The 17065-nt window shown below is 48.5% G+C and overlaps 1 protein-coding gene across 1 annotated transcript in view; it reads right to left on the minus strand.

The window, feature by feature from the left end:
* Positions 1-6311: 6311 nt before the first annotated feature.
* The window catches only part of LOC144160115 (peroxidase-like), a 38583-nt gene continuing 27829 nt past the window's right edge, over positions 6312-17065 (minus strand). Inside the window, exons 9-11 of the mRNA XM_077691721.1 lie at positions 10199-10368; positions 8178-8280; positions 6312-6433 (exon numbers count right to left, since the gene is read on the minus strand). Of these exons, the coding sequence (XP_077547847.1) occupies positions 6367-6433; positions 8178-8280; positions 10199-10368 (340 nt within the window). The 3' untranslated portion in view covers positions 6312-6366. The remainder of the gene's footprint in view (positions 6434-8177; positions 8281-10198; positions 10369-17065) is intronic.

A 17065-nucleotide genomic window follows, 5' to 3' on the forward strand; every position in this document is an offset into this window, starting at 1 on the left:
CCCTGCAATAAAAATAAAACATCCGAGTACACTTAAGCACGCGTGTGGGTTGTGAATCAGGCAGCATAATGCCCAGCGGAACGCCTGCGGCGCCTTCTTCCACGTCGCATTTGAAGAGCTGGGCCATCTTGCCGCTGGAGGAGCGCTTAGCTTTCGAATGGCTTCGATCTGTCTCCTACTCGTCGCGCCTCTATTCTTTAACGACGCCGTGTAATGAGGTAGCTAACGACGACGATAAATTTCGTTGCTTCCTCTTCCGCTACCGTGGCTATACCACAGAGTTAAAGCACGCACAATGCAAGGCAATATGGGGGGGGAGGCGTTTTCATATTGCGAACGCGATGCCAGACGCCAGGCTTTTCGCTCAAGCTCCCGCATTGGAATGTCTCGTGAAATATGTGGCTAGCCCATTACGGTACCATCGCTCTTTTTGGTCCACGGCTGTCGTCTTCCTGAGCAGTGCTCCAGGTAATGAGTGCAGATTTTCACCTTGCAACCAGCCCACCAGCACGGCAACTACAGTGAAGTCAGTGCAAGCTATCATGCCCCTGAAAAACGTGCCTACGAACTTTGTCATTTTGTGCAACAGGCACGAATGAGCAGTTGGACAGGGCGGTAACGGCACCAAAACCCAAACACCTGAAGCAGCTGGGTGCACGGCGGCCCTCTATACTGCGAGTGATGCCCCCTCCTTTCCCCCTGCCCCCACATACACGCATACAAAAAGGAGTGGTTAAAGTCAGACACATGTGCGTATTGCCCGGGCTCTGAATGGAAGAAAGCAAACTGACGGGTTGCCCCCGCTATCCTGTCCCTTTCTCGCGGAGGAGCCTTCCTTTTTGTCTTCTCGCGAGTTTTTATCTTTGGGTTTTCCTCGTGGAGCCGGCAGCGGTAACTATGCAGACTGCTGCGCAATTTTATTAGTGCACAAAACCGGCCACGTACCTTTGCAGCTGTCTTTTAAGTGCGAATGCACTTTATAAGCGACCCTGAATTCCGGCGACCGCCGTCCGTCCACATAGCAACAGCTGCGGGTGCGCGCGCTCCTCGTCTTCCTTGGCAACGGGGGGAGATGGGCGCGCGCTGCCTGGCCGCTGACATGGCACATACCCACGTGGGGGATTGGCCAGGAATCTCCTCGTCTTCCTTGGCAACGGGGGGAGATGGGCGCGCGCTGCCTGGCCGCTGACATGGCACATACCCACGTGGGGGATTGGCCAGGAATCGGGCGTGAGAAGGGCTAGAGTACTGACACGAAATTTCAAAGCTGAGATCCGCTCTAGCAATCAAGTACAACGACAACACAAATAGGTGTCTGTGAATAAATGCATCTTTCTTTCTTTGTAGTTGAGTGCGTGTGTGTGATCTCTCTTTCGCGAACATTACCGAACCGCGCAAATTCAACTCATGCATTCGCACTTTCACATTCTTCCCCTCGGGGAAATGCGGGGAAATTTTTTTTTTCTTTGGCTAGTTAAGTGCGAAAAGTTTGGCCTGTGTATCTGTCAAAAAGAGAATTTTTATTACAACCTGATTTCAGCTACCGCTGCAGATAAGAACTACAGGAGTCGCCGCCAAGTAGCTTCACGTGCATGATGTGCACTCTCTATAACTGGACAACTCGGTCTGCACCACGGTTCAGTGACTCGGCAAAAATGTAAAAGAGTTCTTCCACAAAAGCTTCATACGACGCTTATATTTGGCGACACCGCGTCGGAATTTGTCACGGTTAATGTCACTACTGCGGCAGCATCCGACAACGCGTGTTTTTTGTGAACATAAAAACTTTGACTGATGTTTGCCCCCTACAGAGTTTTTAACTTCCATTTTAATGACCTTCATTAAATAACCTTTTCTCTGGCGCTCTTTGCCCTTAGTCGGCCTTGCGCCATAAAAACCCAACCATCATCATCATTTTAATGGCATGGCCCTCATGTTACACGATTTACGTCGACTTGGTTGCAGACGTGAAGCAGGGTGGTTGGTAAACAATGCGGAAAACCCACAAACACCAGTAATCCTCCGTTTTTTCCATGCCTCGAAAAATATCCCGCCTTTCCGCATTCGATCTCAACCTGGAGGTTTGTTCATAAGTCCCCGGGAGTATAGTGCGCCGCAAGGCTCCATTATAGTCCAGCTGTTATTCTTTGTGTATGTTAATGAGATTTTGCTAGGGCACATTCACATCAGCAGATAGAACTTTCTTTTCCTGCTAACTTTTATCTTGCCGTTCAATAGAATAGGCAGTAATTTTAACGGCGGAGTATTTGTACAAGCCAAAGTTTGCCGTCTGCAGGACAAAATACCAAGAAAATGCGAGCGCTCGTGGCACGCCTCGCGGCGACCGCAGAGTGTCCTCGGCACGCGCAGTCACTCTAGCAAAAATAAAACACTGGCATAAAACCTGAGGAGCGCGACAATGGCGAGCGCTCGGGATCGCGTGCCTATGCGGCGACCACCTCACAAAAAAAACAGTTTAGCACTGTCGTCAAGCGCTACCGCGAATGTACAATGAAGAAAACTGCATCGCTAAAGCTAAAGGTGAGAAAACACCCGCTTGGGACAGGTAACCGGAGCCGCCACAGTTTCTAGATGCCATTATGGATAATTGGAGGCATGGCTACGAGTGTGCCAATCATCCCCAGGCGATTTACAGATCGCTGCCTCGAATCGATGACGAAGAGCTGGTGAAAGTCAACAATGGGGAGGATGACTTTGCATCTACCACTCACCGCGAAGAAGGCGACCACCTCTTTGATGCATATGACGACGATTACTAGCACCGCAACTATGCAAATAAACAATGATACTGATACTTAATTATGTGTCTGGCAATGCTCACCTACAACAGCTTCGCCATTCAAGTCCTCCCCTTCCTTTCCTTCAAGCCTCCCTGATTTTTTAAATGCGAATGCATTTCTTAGTCGAGCCATGTCAGGCGCCGTGCGGCGTCCGCGCGCCCGCAGGTGTTATCTCTCCGCTCTCACCCCCTCTCCCATAGCAACAGCTGCGAGCGCGCGCGCTCCTCCTCTCCCCTAGCAACCGGAGCAGGTGGTGCGGGCGGATCAGCGGCGAGTGAGTGGAGAGGAGGAGCGCTCTCGGGCGTGTGAGGGCGCTCGCATCGCGGCAGCTCGCCGGAGCTCCCGCGTGTGTGGGAGAGTGTAGGCGAGGGTAGGCGCGGTGCTTCGGTGCTTCTCCTCTCGACGCTCGCCCCACTCTCCCACGCCCGCATTCTTCTCAAAGACACTTTGACTGTGCACTTTACCGACCACAAGGCAGTGATCGTGGCCATCAAGTACAACGACTACACAAACAGGTGTTAAATAAATGGTTACGCTACAAATCACCGTCTCCTCATTAATTATAAATTCCGCGCACTCTCGCGCAAAAGAAATGCATTCGCATTTCCTCACGATTCCCTTCGGGGAGGTGGGGTGAATTTTTTTTAAATGCGAAAGACCTAAGTGTCCAATTCTGCAAACATCGTCACTGTTGTGAGGTACAGATATTGACTGCCACTGCACAGAACAAGTAAAAACAATTGCCTTAGGGTGGGATTTGAACACGGGCCTCCTGAGTAGGTGTGTTCATCGCGTTGCCTCTTCACGTAAACAGCGCGGGAAACAAAGCTAGAAGAGGGCGTGGCGGAGGCACGTGAACGTGGTTGCACGTGAGCAGAACAGGCGCAGCTAGCACTCTTATTCTCGGGAGATGCGGCTGGTTTTAGAAATACGTATGATAAATTCATTATCTCCGAAGGAGAAGAAGCGAAAGCGAAGAAACACCCACACGATGTGGTAGTAGAGGAGCCTGTTGATCAGTGTGTCGAACCGAAAAAAATACCGGTTCGGTTACGGTTCTGGTTCAGGCGAAATCATTTCGTTCCGGTTCAGTTCCGGTTCGACAAAATCACGTACCGAACCGGTTCGCGAACCGGTTCGATGAGTTGAATTATCACTGAAATTAGAAAAAAAAAAACATTTAGTAGTTTAAAACGACAGTCAAATCAAAATACAAACAAAAATTCAAAATGCTGCTGTTCCCCAAGGGCAGTGGCGCAATTGCAAAGCAAACTTTAAACAATTACGAGATATTAGAAAAACAGATGAAGTGGCGACGATTTACCACCTTTCTCGCCCAGACTTTATGTTGTCCTTGCGGCTATTCATAAAGCCACCGCCAAGATATATGATGCTGGGATATATTTTCTGCCCTTTCCTTTATTGTTGAAATAGCAATCGTCGCTATGTAATCGCCCATCACGCTAACCTTGAAGCCTTAAATTTAGGCCTGCGTACTGGCACGTTCAAATACCAGCGCTTAATACCATTGGCGCACATTTTTTTTATATTTGTAAGAAAACAGAAAATACCTACAACAGGTACATAAATACTACCAGTGAATTAGATTATTTGGTCACCCTGATTAATTTGTTAGCTGTCATTTTATCGAATGTGTTAGCCACGCTTTTGTCAAAAGTAAGCTTTAGTTACCGCTCAGTCACTGCATTATTGTTCTGACCACTGCAATTCCTTTCGCGATAGCTATACCTGGATGTGTGCATTACAATCAGTATGTCATCGTACCGCCTGAACCCCTGCCATCGTTCCGTGTGCTACATTGCGGAATCTTATCACAGTTGATTATGCTGTTACAAAATGAAAGAGAAATTTGATGCGCGGAGCATGAGATGGGACTTTTTGGGTAGACGCTCTTTAATTCGTCCACAGCAGAATACTCCCCTCCGGAACGAGTAGCAGTAGAAGTAATGTAGCGGGTTGGGCAGTTAGTGCAAGTGCACCTTCGAAAAAAAGCAGATCTGCAAGAGACAAAACTGTAGAACAAGCAGAAAGGATGATCGCTTGGTGAATGGGACAGTGTGAGGTACCGGCCTGCCTTTCTGCACCTGTCATCTGCTTTATCACTGTTTCTGCTTCCAAGGCAAGGTTGAGGGCTGCAGTTTCTTGCCAAGGGATAAGTGCGCACCTTAACAGTTTTCCATGACATACCTGTTATTATTCGTATATGTAAAAAACGGAACTTGTTCACTGTACCTGTCCTGAAAAACTGACCACGGAACTCACTTCATTCGCATTGATGACACGTTTGGTTGTGAAAGGATGGGCAATGGCAATATCCACGTTTGGTGCTTTTTTTTTTTACTTATTCGGTTTTACTTATTTCTTGCGTAATATTTTAAAACAACGAGATTAGCCTTTTCTTTTTTGTAGTTTTCCGTGTAAACACATTTAAAAAAAGACTGGCGCATTTGATGCCCCGTGCTATATCTCTGCTCCGAGGCGCAGCTAAGGTTGCAGGCCGGCAGACTTATTTTAACCAGCTGGTGATATTAAACCTGGATCAAAATCTCGATACGCGGACGTTCTCGATTTCCATCTACTTCAGAAAAACGGTCGTGGGGACGGGAGATCGAGGCCGCTTGTTGTCAGCAGCAAACGGCTTAGCCACTGAGCAGCTCCTGCGATCACACTTGTCAAGAATTAACAATTTGCAGGTGTCGGACCTTTTAAGCAAATTATGAAATGCAAAAAGTTTGCGCACATCGGGTGTGGGCTTTCGCTGTTGCGCAGGGGAGCACTCCTGCAGCCTCATTGCTCCAATAAAGTCGCAGCTAGGGAAGGGCAAAGTCGTTTTATATCCCCTGCAAGCTGCCGAGAACGACAATTCGTTTGGTCAGCTTGCACTACGCTCGTTCATTTCCCCCTGTTGTTACATAGAGCGTGGTTGTTTTCATTTGTCTGGAGGGGAAAGTGCGCGAGCGGGTACGAAGTGGATGGTACGTGAAAGAAAAAAAGGCCTGAATTGCATTGACTGTGCAATATCAACAGCGGAGGGTCGAACCGTTTCGGCGTGAACCGGTAACCGTTATTTCTTTTTTCGGTTAAGTTCCGGTTCGGGTTCAGCGTGTTCAAAAATAACGCTTCGGGTTCGGGTTCTGTTCCGGCAAAAATACCTCTTCACTTCCGGTTTTCGGTTCGGTTCGGTTCCGGTTCGACACCCTGCCGTTGATATAATTCGGACCGAAAATTCGGACCGTTGATATAATTCGGACCTCAACACTTAGCCTAGCCTAACAAGAACATCGCAAAACCTAAAAAAAACTTAGCAGAGCCTAGCAAGATCTAGCAACAGTTAGCAGAACCGGAAGAAACTAGGTTTAATCGCAGCTCCACTGTTTCCGACGCATGACACCCCTAGTGTAAGCTGCCCCAATTTTGTTTTTCAGCGCTTGTTGTGCGGAGCCTTCGAGATACAAAATAACAAGGGAGGTTAAGTTCTGACTCAGCTTTGTTCCAAGCTGCAGTTTTATTATTTCCTTTCTTTACAGCCACCATTGTCGTTGTACTAAGGCTTGTCGGTCCATAAATGAAGTCGAATATCCGGCAGGTCTTCGCAATCCACCTTTTTTCCCCTGCGTGTTTAGAAAAAAAAGGGACGACACAACGCCAGGGTTCAGTCATTTAGTATAGGCTTTGTTACTGGGTGTGTAGCTCCCACCTTTGGGGACCTTAATCATAGTAAGAGAAAATAAAACTGTACGTGGTATTTGGTGACAATGAAATCAGCTATAAGTGCCCGGGTACTGACAATACGCGACTTTTGCCGGGTTCACTGGGCAATCGGACTTCAACAGTTCATGTCGCGTTTATTTTTATTTTTTATTTTTTTGCGAGATCAGGCAACAATGGGAACGCGAAGAGGGTGAGATTTCAAATGCATGCGGTAGAGAAAAAGGAAAGAAAGGAATACGTCTCCGGCGAGAGTCGTGCAAGCGATGTGGTTTACCCTCAACGCGCATTTGTCAGGGAGTTCCAAGTGGAATGTAGAGACTATGTTCAACTCCGGGCAGTCCAGCGGCTCGAGGCTGCTCTTGCAGGGCAGAAGCGTAGGGAGGCGCCGACGGGAGGTCTGAGGGATCACACCCGACGACCCTCCGCGCGTCGACCTCGTAGACGCCCGCAAGGCGTTGTCTCGGGGACGACTTAGGAAACGTCAAGGAGGGGGCAGGCCCTGAGTGGCTCCCGCCCACTTCCCCCCGCAGGACAATTCAATAAAGTCTTTCTCTCTATAGTTTGATGGAACATTCGTTTCTGGTTAATTTGCACGAAATTTCGTTGCGGTGTGTTTTTGTTACTGCGGTTCTTTTACTGCTATTTATCTCACACCTGCTACACCCGAGTTCCTTTCACATTTAATATCCCAGCCCCCCTCTCCGTGATATTCAGACCATTAACCAACCCCCCAACAGACCTTAAGTCACTGGATGATGGCCTAATGGTGCTGTTGCATTTCTAAAACTATAAAATGTTGCGAGAAGAAAATACGGAATATTACGTAAATGCACAAAATGCAGATTACGTACGACGCTGCGGAAGTCAGTGTGTTAGGCTTAACGTTCCTGATTACGCTTTCCATATATTCTTCAGAGGCGTCGAATATCGCAAATAGTTACGGAACCTGTACTGCACGAAGCTGATATCTCGGCAGATAGGGCTAGCGCGTCACGCTGAATCATACTGTCAAGTTTATGTTGCATAGACTGTGCACACGGCAGTGCTTGGTTTCCTTTAGATGGTGCATTTAACTTCGCTGCTCTTTGTGGGGTGCTTTCGGTTACATCGCAAAATGTAATAAAAATATTTAGTGGTATTTATTTAATGCTACATGATATCACTAAGTAGGCATTGGAGCACTTAGCCCTAAAGTATTTTATAGGCCAAGCACACAAAAAAGCCAGAATTTTTTTCTATTTCTCTAGACCCCCTCACCCACTACTGATATCTAATGTGTCGACATAGCAAAAAAATACATTTTTAATGTTTCTTTTTACACGGCATTCCACACATCTGATATTATGAATAGGCAGCGAGATAATACGCTTTCTGTGAACATGGGAATGATGCGTAATAAAAACGATTACCCATTGTAATCACAGTAAGCATTGCGTATGCGATCTGCACTCGATTCAAGCATGCAAGCGTGAATCTCTCAACACAAGTATTAGTAAACGCAGGGTTACAACACGGGCACGATACAAAATCGATCAATTATGAAGGCACCGAAAGAAATTTACCACGAGTGAGGAGTCCCTCCTACTACAACCGCCTCCATTCTTGGGCCTGCATTGCTTTTACAAGAAATCGCGTACAACTTACCGCGAGGGCAAACGGAAGACGTTTTTCTGGAGCTTCGTCTTGATCCCGGTGTTCTCGCATATGATCTTGGCAAGGGTTGTTTCACGTAGTGACTCGAGTTGTTCTGTTCAAAAAGAAAAGCAGGAAGAAACCCGAGGCAAGGGCAAATAAAATCAAAATGTTCGACTTTATCACGCGAATCCAGCTAATGCGATTTGAGCTGAATAAACTACCTTTGAGGCTTCAATAGTAAAACACACCGTCCTGAGCCCCTTTAGAGGCAGTTTTGTTACAGCAGCTTGTGCAAACCCGCCTCGTGTTAAAGGGGCTATGAACACAAAATACGACTTTGTTTAATTTGAAGGAAACAGCCTTTGATAACTCACTCAGCTCCGTTCCGGCGATGGAAAATGAAACAACTATTGAAGGACGTTCAAATTATGCGCTACGGCGAGCTTTAATAAAGGATTGACATGATTGCGTCCTTTATTGATTGATTGATTGTCATGATTGCTTGCTTGCTTGCTTGCTTGCTTGATTGATTGATTGATTGATTGATTGATTGATTGATTGATTGATTGATTGATTGATTGATTGATTGATTGATTGATTGAGTGAGTGAGTGAGTGAGTGAGTGAGTGAGTGAGTGCGTGAGTGAGTGAGTGAGTGAGTGAGTGAGTGAGTGAGTGAGTGAGTGAGTGAGTGAGTGAGTGAGTGAGTGAGTGATTGATTGATTGATTGATTGATTGATTGATTGATTGATTGATTGATTGATTGATTGATTGTGGGGTTTAAAGCGCCGACGCTATTTAGGCGATGAGGCGCGCCGTAGTGGAGGGCTCCGGATTAATTTTAACCTCCTGGTAATCTTTAACGTGCGCCGAAATCTCGTAATCACGTGTTTTTTTTTTGCTTTTCGCCTCCATCAGAAAGTGTCGAACCCACGTCCTCGAATCGAACCCACGTCCTCGTGCTCAGCAGCACAACCCCTTAGCTACTGAGCAACCGCGGTGGGTAAAGGAGTGACGTAATGTGGGAAGTTTCAAAAATATAGTTATCAGCGCGTTAACTGCATGTTAATATTTAGTGATACTGAAATGAAGCGCCGACGAGGTAGCGAAATGCATTTACAGTATAGTTAAGAGAAGGGCATAGCGCAAACGAGCACCGTATCAAACGAAGCTCTAGCGAGCTTCCGACTTCATCGCCATCTATCGGACATCAGTCCGCAACATCCCCCCCGTGGTTCAACGCCGTCCCGGTGGCTTCAATCATGCCCCTAGACGGCGCCACTTGTCGCTTGGCTGTGATGACTAGGAAACGCCTATACGCGTCCCGATGTTGCGTGTCGTTCAGTACGGCTTGAGCCGCACGACTTGCACAGCGACTGTAGGCGGCTGGGCGGAGTAGCGTTGTACGGGAGCTACGTCCCTTTCGTAACTTTCCGTTTCATACGTCCTTTCCATAACTTTACTCGACACTTGATAAAGTCGAGTGTAGCTAGGAAGGAGCTTCGTAGACATGCCGACGTGTCGTCTGAAAAGCACGAGGAACCCAGGACAAAAGTAGACGTTACGGGGACGGTGGTCGGAGATGAGTTTTTTGAGAGGCCAGGGATGACGTTAAGTGGGAACGGGCTATTTGACGTATTACGTCGGACCTAGCAATGACGTAGTGGGCATATTCCCTTTGCGTGGTTGCGGTAAATGGTGCCAATATGATTAAACGGAACTAAAGGCCCAACTACATTCGCCGAGTCATGTTACTGACGGTGGCTTGCTTAAGTCTGACGCCGTCAATCCCACAAACAAGACACTGTGACGTCATAGAGACGTCTCCGAAAAGTGGCTGGGGTGTCGCCACTGCTTCGTCTGTATTATTTAGTATCTGGAATATTTGTTTGCAGCATGTTGCATAATTGGTATCTTTGTTAACGGGACAAAGCAGTTTTTTTAATGAACAAAACTTGTATTTTGTCTTCATGGCTCCTTAAATTTAATATGCGTATTCCCTCCCCCCGCACCAGAACTCTATGCACTTGCCTGGTGTGAAAGATCCCGCCTGGTAACCGTGCTCGAAGTAGAAGCGGTCGCCGTATTTTAGCTTGCTGAACATTTCGGACACGATGCATAGGAACGTGGGGCCCATGGCGGCGCCTTCCACTGCGGGCTCGTTGAGGCCGGCCGAGAACAGGTCGATGTCGCGCACGTCCCTGCGAGTGGTAAAAATCCTTGCACGTACCGCAAAAATGTTTTTGTTGGATCTCCGCTGACTCGCAAGGCGTGGCTTACAGCGTTTGGAATTCGCAGGAAACAAACAAGCAAAAAAAAAAAAGTAGCGATACAGCCCGAGAACCTCAAAAATACGTGCTTCCTCATTTGGAAAATGTCTGTGTGACCGGCGTATGTAGGAAACCGCTAACAATAGCTCAGTAATTACCAAACGTTCCCGTTGGCTATGTGTGTCCTTTAGCAGGAACGACCACCGTCTGTGGGCTCACGCAAAGAAATGGATGTCGAAAACCACCGAGGAATATTCGTTGCTTTCGAACGCATACAGTACATATTGAAGTGTTCCGCAATCTTTTAAATAAGCGGGGGTCTTTCTACGAGCTCTGCGTCGATTGTCTGCACTCTCTACATGCACGTTATTCTCCGATACAGTCATCTTGCATATCCCCGCCGCCGTGTGCACTTCCACTCTCCCCCTTTTTTAGCGCCGCTTCTTCCGCACTTCCTCTCCGTTTTCTTTTTGTTAAACTTTGCTCCCCTCTTTAGTGTTATTACCTTCTGACGCTGTAAGCGCCAATGCTCCACTTGTCTAAATGCGGTTGTTGGTGTCGCCGTGTACGTTCTCCATGGCGGCCGCTGCCCCATACGCTGTCAAAGTCGAACCCCCTGCCCCTCAATCTTGGTATTTCGTGACTCGCAGGAACCGGTACGAAATATAGCTTGTCACGCCACGCACCCTCGTGCCTATGACACCCTAGACTGCGCCCTTCGCACCCGTCCTTACAAGATCACGCTGGTATGTGTCTCCGGCCGCGCCAACTTGGACGCAATGCTCGAGCACACACGCTTACCCGAAAAAACCTCCCCGGGTCTGTCGATGCTGTGACCAGGTGTGTGCCAGCCTGGCAATCACAAGGTTTAGATCAGGCACGCCGACATCATCTCTGCGCGCTACGCGCAAGAAGGCAGTGTTTCCCAGTCCCCACCCCACCCTATACCGTGAAGCCGTATCTGTGATCCGGAAAGCACAAATCTCCTCTATTTTTACTTCACCCCGCATCCACTACATACATGGAATCCGCTCGCGCACCAAGTGTCCTTACCACCACGGTAACCAGATTGGGCTATAATACCCGAAGTGTTAATGTTAATATTAATATTAATTGATAATGAATAAATGAACATACGTTTATTGAAATAAGAAAAGAGGGAGAGAAGTCCCCTTGACATGACCGGAGGCCTCGGTCAAGAGTCGGAAATGGGACAGGAAGTAATGAGTAGGGAGTACAGGGAAAGAGTGGCAGCTAGAAGCAATGCTCAATGCCGGCTTCTCTGATGAAAATCAGCACAGTGTCGAGCAGGTGCTTCCTGTAAGGTGGGGCTCCAAGTGGATTAACCCAACTAATAATATTAATAGCCGTAGAGTTAGACGGTGGCGGTGGGGGCGAATAGACCCCCCCCACCCCCTCTAATTCTTCTTGCTGAAACTTTCACACTACCAGCAAGGAATAGCTGCCCGTTCTTTCAAGAACCCGCCATTGTGACGTCATCCCAACGCGCTTTTGCTGTGTTCCTCCTGGTGGCCGAAATTGGAGCTCGGCACTTGGGTAGTGGCGATGGTGGTGAATAGACGCCCCCCTAATTCTTCTTGCTTTAACTTTCACGTTGGTGGGTTTCTAAATCTCCCTAGCAGTGTTATTTTTGTCACAGCCGCAGCCGCCTTATCGTGCTGTTGCCGTACGGTTTTTTGTGCTGTGTTTGTGGACGTGTTTTGCCCATCTTTGTATCTGACTATGGCCAACCCGGAAGACATGTGTCCGACCTGCGATGACTGCCTGCCAACAGACGGCCGCTTCCTGAAACGCTCATACTGTGAGTACGCTAACCACCTGGAAACCTGCTCGGGTTGCTTAGAAGTGTCTTTTAAAGGCGAAGGGGAATCTGCACGAAGGTCGTGGCGGTGTCTCAATTGCCGTGTCTCCAAAACGAAAGGCGCTGGGAAGGGCGTCCTAGACGCAGATCCGAGTTCTAGTCTGGCAGAGATAGGGCGTAGGCTTGACGCCTTATCCTGCTAGCCCACTCAGGTTGACAGGTGAAGGCTCCCATTAAAATGTCAGAAAAAGTACGGCGACATTCTAAACAAGCAGGCAGTGCACGACAAGGAAATCAATGATCTCAAAAAAACGCGTCTCTGTGTTCGAGAGAGGTCCGCGCTAAAGAGGGTGTTGAGAGCGCCAAGTTATCGCTGAATGACCTCGAATGGTGAAATCAAAAACAAAACATTAAGGTGCTTAGAATCCCGAAATACGACAGTAATGTTTTTATTGCCAAGCTTAATCGAGTAGCGACAACCGTAAATCTGCCTCCGCTATCTAGAAATGACGTAACGCTGTAAAAATAAATACGAACGACGGAGCACAAGCCTCCGACGCATGCTGCACGGTGTGGCTGCATTGTCAGTAAACTGCGCGCATGCGTAGTTCTTTCAGAGCGCTTGAAAGTGTGGCCTACTGTTATGGGAAATGCTTGATAAAGAAGCGACGCCCGTCATTTATTTTAAAGCGTCTTGTTATGCTCTGTCACCGCTCAGCATCCTGTTATCTGCTACATTCGGGAGCCAAGCGCGCAGCACGCTGATTGAAACCATAGCCCGATTCCCTTCAACGGTCACACTGCTCAGTGGCGACGGAGCGTGAAAAGGTGCCTCAAATTAAACAACCGGAACCGCTTCTTGATCAAGCATTTCCCATAAATGCAGGCCACTCTCAAACATTCTCGAACAAGTGTGCATGTCCGCATTTTACTGACTTTGCACACAGATGGTACAGCATGCGTCGGAGGCTGTGCGCTTCGTCGTTCGCATTGTGCTTGTGCCCGTGCCCGTACGTAAACGGTGGCTCGCAAGAAAAAAAAGAAAACGCAAGGACGATACGGACGAAAGGCAATGGCAGTGAACTTCCAGAGCCCAGGCGTCGGTGCACAAGGTGCATGGCGGGAAGAGACGCCGTGCTCTTTCCTGGCAACAACTGAATTCGACGACAGTGATGTTTATGGGAGGCCATTCATTTTAACACCGGATCGCTTTGACAGTGTGCACGGGTGTTGTCATCCGCTTCGGGGAACATGACTTGCTGCTGCGCTTGCAAGGTGGAACTGCAGACCTATGTCCAAGATATAAAACTACGCCGCACAAAAGCAAAACATGCTAACATGAAGCTTTCCGCTGGACCCAAGACCATGAGGCCTATGGCATTATTCCTGGAAAGAAGATCGAGGTAGCTGCTCTTTTTGCCCCGTTTTCGAAAGCCCCTTGCTCCTCACCAAAGTTGCTGGTTCGTCTAGTGGTTAATGTTTTCGTCCTCTATGAGTTCACGTCTTGCAATTATAAATTGATTTAATTACGTTGTCATACATGTTGGCATGACGTATGTGTAGCCATATATGAAGAGTACATCCAGCCCCTTTTGGACCTGTATAACTTACATGGAATACATGGCAACGTAGTCCATTTGGTGCTGAATGTTGCACTGACTCGAGCAGGCTGTTGCCTGGCCGATGTGGCAACCCCCGAGACCTCGGAGTGTCACTGGGCTTCGCCACAGACGCGGAATAACGAAGTTCACCGCGTGGTTATCACTTCCGCAGCCATGGGCTTCGGATCCACCCTACTTAGACTACGTATGCCAATCAGCGCTGCTAAAGGGGGAAGGAATGCTAAGTGTTAGTGCAAGAGGAGGGGGGTGGAGGAGTGAGACGTGACGCTTTGATAACCACGCGATTAACGCCATTTGGAAGACAGCTCCTTTCCTTCCTCTTCCCTTCTAAGCTCAGTTTGCTTTGTCTACCTCTTTCTTAAGATGGTCGTGTAAAATTGTGTTACCACTTTTTCTAATACCTGTGCTACACGGTAACTTTCAATTGACAATTGGCCACTCCTCGACAACTGCGCCCTATGTATTTACAATGGGGCACTCGATAGACTATCGATTCAACGGCCTTACGAAGGCCTTTGAAGTGACCGTGTAGCACAGGTATAAAGCATTCAGGAACCGAAAATATCGGCTCCTGAATGCTTGGAATGCTCGGTTGGAAATCAAAGCTTTGAGCGACACCCACAACAATTGTCCATGCGACGTCACTGAAATTCACACACGTGGCTCTAAAAAGAGTGAAACCAGAGATTCTGCCAGCCGATACCTGGAAATAACGGGGGCGGCGTCCCGAACGCAGCAGCACCGTCGGCCACGGCCGGGCTAGAGCGGTGGACGCCGCCGCTGTAGCCCGGCCGTGAGTCGGGAGAAAGAAAACGGAGAGGAGCGTCTTTCGAATGGTAGGACAGCGGAACCTAGCCATCCTGATGGGCTAGCATGGGGCTACACCACCGCGCGACAGAAGCGCAGACACTGAAACGATTCGGCATGTGAGCTTAGTGATTCCCGTTTATACCGATTTAAACTAGTTAGTTTAGTAAGTTTGATAATTGCGAGAAAGCTAAGGGAGCATTTATAATCGCTATTTATCATAACTAGTTGCTCCTTTCGGCTTTTGTAATACCTGTTAAAACACAACCGAATTGGTATTCACCATTTAGAAAACGGAGTCCCATTCGTGGCAAGCAGTGTGCAAACGATAGTCTTTGTTTATCGGCCAGATGTGTGTAAGTGTTCTCTACATTTTGTTTTCGTGCCCTGAAAACTAATCTTTAACATATCTTTGCCGTACGACCACTTAATTCCATCGTGTCCAAGTTACAGAGGAGGGGCTGTCGAACAAGTTAATCAAGCCGTGCGAAGGCACCGCGCAATGGACACGAAGCTGCGCCGAAACAGGCCCAAAACAATCGTCACTAAAGCAAACGACAAAACCGTACCGCCGCCGCCGCTGCCACCGCCGCCGGCGAGCAGGTACTTCCGCGTGGGGAACGCTGGGTAAATTCGCCGCGCCATCTAGTGTGCGTCGTGACTGAAACCTTCCACCCCCATCCCACCCTCCGCCGCCGCCTCCGACACGTTGGGAGTTTGTTGCCTCGCACGCCACGAAAGAACCATTGGCTGGTCGAGCTAGAAAGCTTTGCTTTAAATTGGCGTTTGCTTGTATCGCCACGGGAGAATGGTTCAGGGCAAAGTCAGTGGCATCGGGGCTTTTGGCACGCGGGGATTGTGGCGCGGGGCTCTTGCTCACGGGGCATTTCAGACATGGGGCTAACGTCGCGGGGATTTTGCGGCGGGGCTTCTGGGCGCGGAGCAATCGTGACAAACCAGTTGCCGACCACAGGAGCTTCCTGACTGCTAACCAGCTGGCTACTGTGGTAAGTTGATGCTTCAGCGATTCTGCGTAGAGGTTGAGGATCACATTGGGCCGAACAAAGTATGCCGCAATCGTTACAGAGGTACTGGGACCACCGTTTAGACATGAACTTTTTAAACATACATTTGGGGCAAATTATTCGCTGATTATGGATGTAAGCACGTACGTCTGATCCACAAAGGAACCAACTGTCGTGGCGCGTTTTCTCTTAGCAGCAAAAATGATTTTGTTACAGCCTTTCTCCGCTTTGTCCCTGTAACTGATGCATGCGTGGAGGGACTTTTTCCACGTGAAGGCGCTGCTAGCTGAACGCGAACTCCGCATCAAATTTTGTGTAGGCCTCAGGACAAACGAGGCAGCTAGCCTGTACTGAAGAGGTTGATGGGCTACCCACGCACATTGAATCGCTCACTGAATAGTTTGTACGCGAAACTTTCGATTGGTTTTGCGTGTGCCCCAAAAAGGCAGCAACATTAGCGGTAAACCTACGCTGCCATTCCCTCGGGAAATGTCTTGAATAAACTGGTAGGTGTGTGTGCGACGAGATGGCTAAGCATTGCACCTGCCTTGCGGTCAATCTTGAATCAGTGGGCGGCACTGCGATCCCACATCAAAGCAACGAAGAGTAGGAAACGCTGCATGCTATGCAGCAGAAGTACTAAGCGAAATGTACACTGCCCCGCAGAATTTACTTTTGGGGCTGAATCACCTTAGGGGCTCAGGCTGTGGGCGTCTGCTGTCATCGTCTCCTGTAGTCACGGTTCTAAACCATCGGACACTCGTTTTCCAACGCCTCGCGCAAGAGCGTTTCCTCTCCGTAGGCAAAAACGCGTACTAAAAGAACACACCGGGACACTCGTTTTCCAACACCTCGCGAAAGAATGTTCATCTCCGTGGGCGAAAACTCGTACTAAAAGAATACACCAGAACACTCGTTTTCCAACGCCTCGCGCTAGAACGCTTCGTGCTTCAAAAATACGAGATTTTACACCAAAGCTGTATACCTCTACGCCCCAATGGTTTCATCTCCGAAACACCAAGGCCTAAGACGCCGAGAGGGCGTCACCATCTCGGCAAGTGCGCGATTTCTCTCCCACCAGCACTTCTCCTGCACCCAATCAGCGCGTGCCTTGCATGTGGCAAGAGAGAGAGACAATGTTTGAATACACTTATACACTGCAAGCTTCCCCCCTCCCAAGGTTTCACGTTAGTGGCGACGGCCGGGTATTTTTTTTTAAATTTATCAGCTCAATCATTGACTAATTCGAGTGACAAGCCCTTCCAGTGCAAGGACCCGGACCCTGTCAAACTAATTGAGGAGTTGATTTCTTTTCTGAAAAAAAACGCTAAGGTAGGCGTTGTAACGCCTGG

The sequence above is a fragment of the Haemaphysalis longicornis genome, unplaced genomic scaffold (genome assembly GCF_048455015.1).
Source record: "Haemaphysalis longicornis isolate Haplotype H1 unplaced genomic scaffold, Haemaphysalis longicornis Haplotype H1 scaffold_10, whole genome shotgun sequence".
Taxonomy (NCBI): Eukaryota; Metazoa; Arthropoda; class Arachnida; order Ixodida; family Ixodidae; genus Haemaphysalis; species Haemaphysalis longicornis.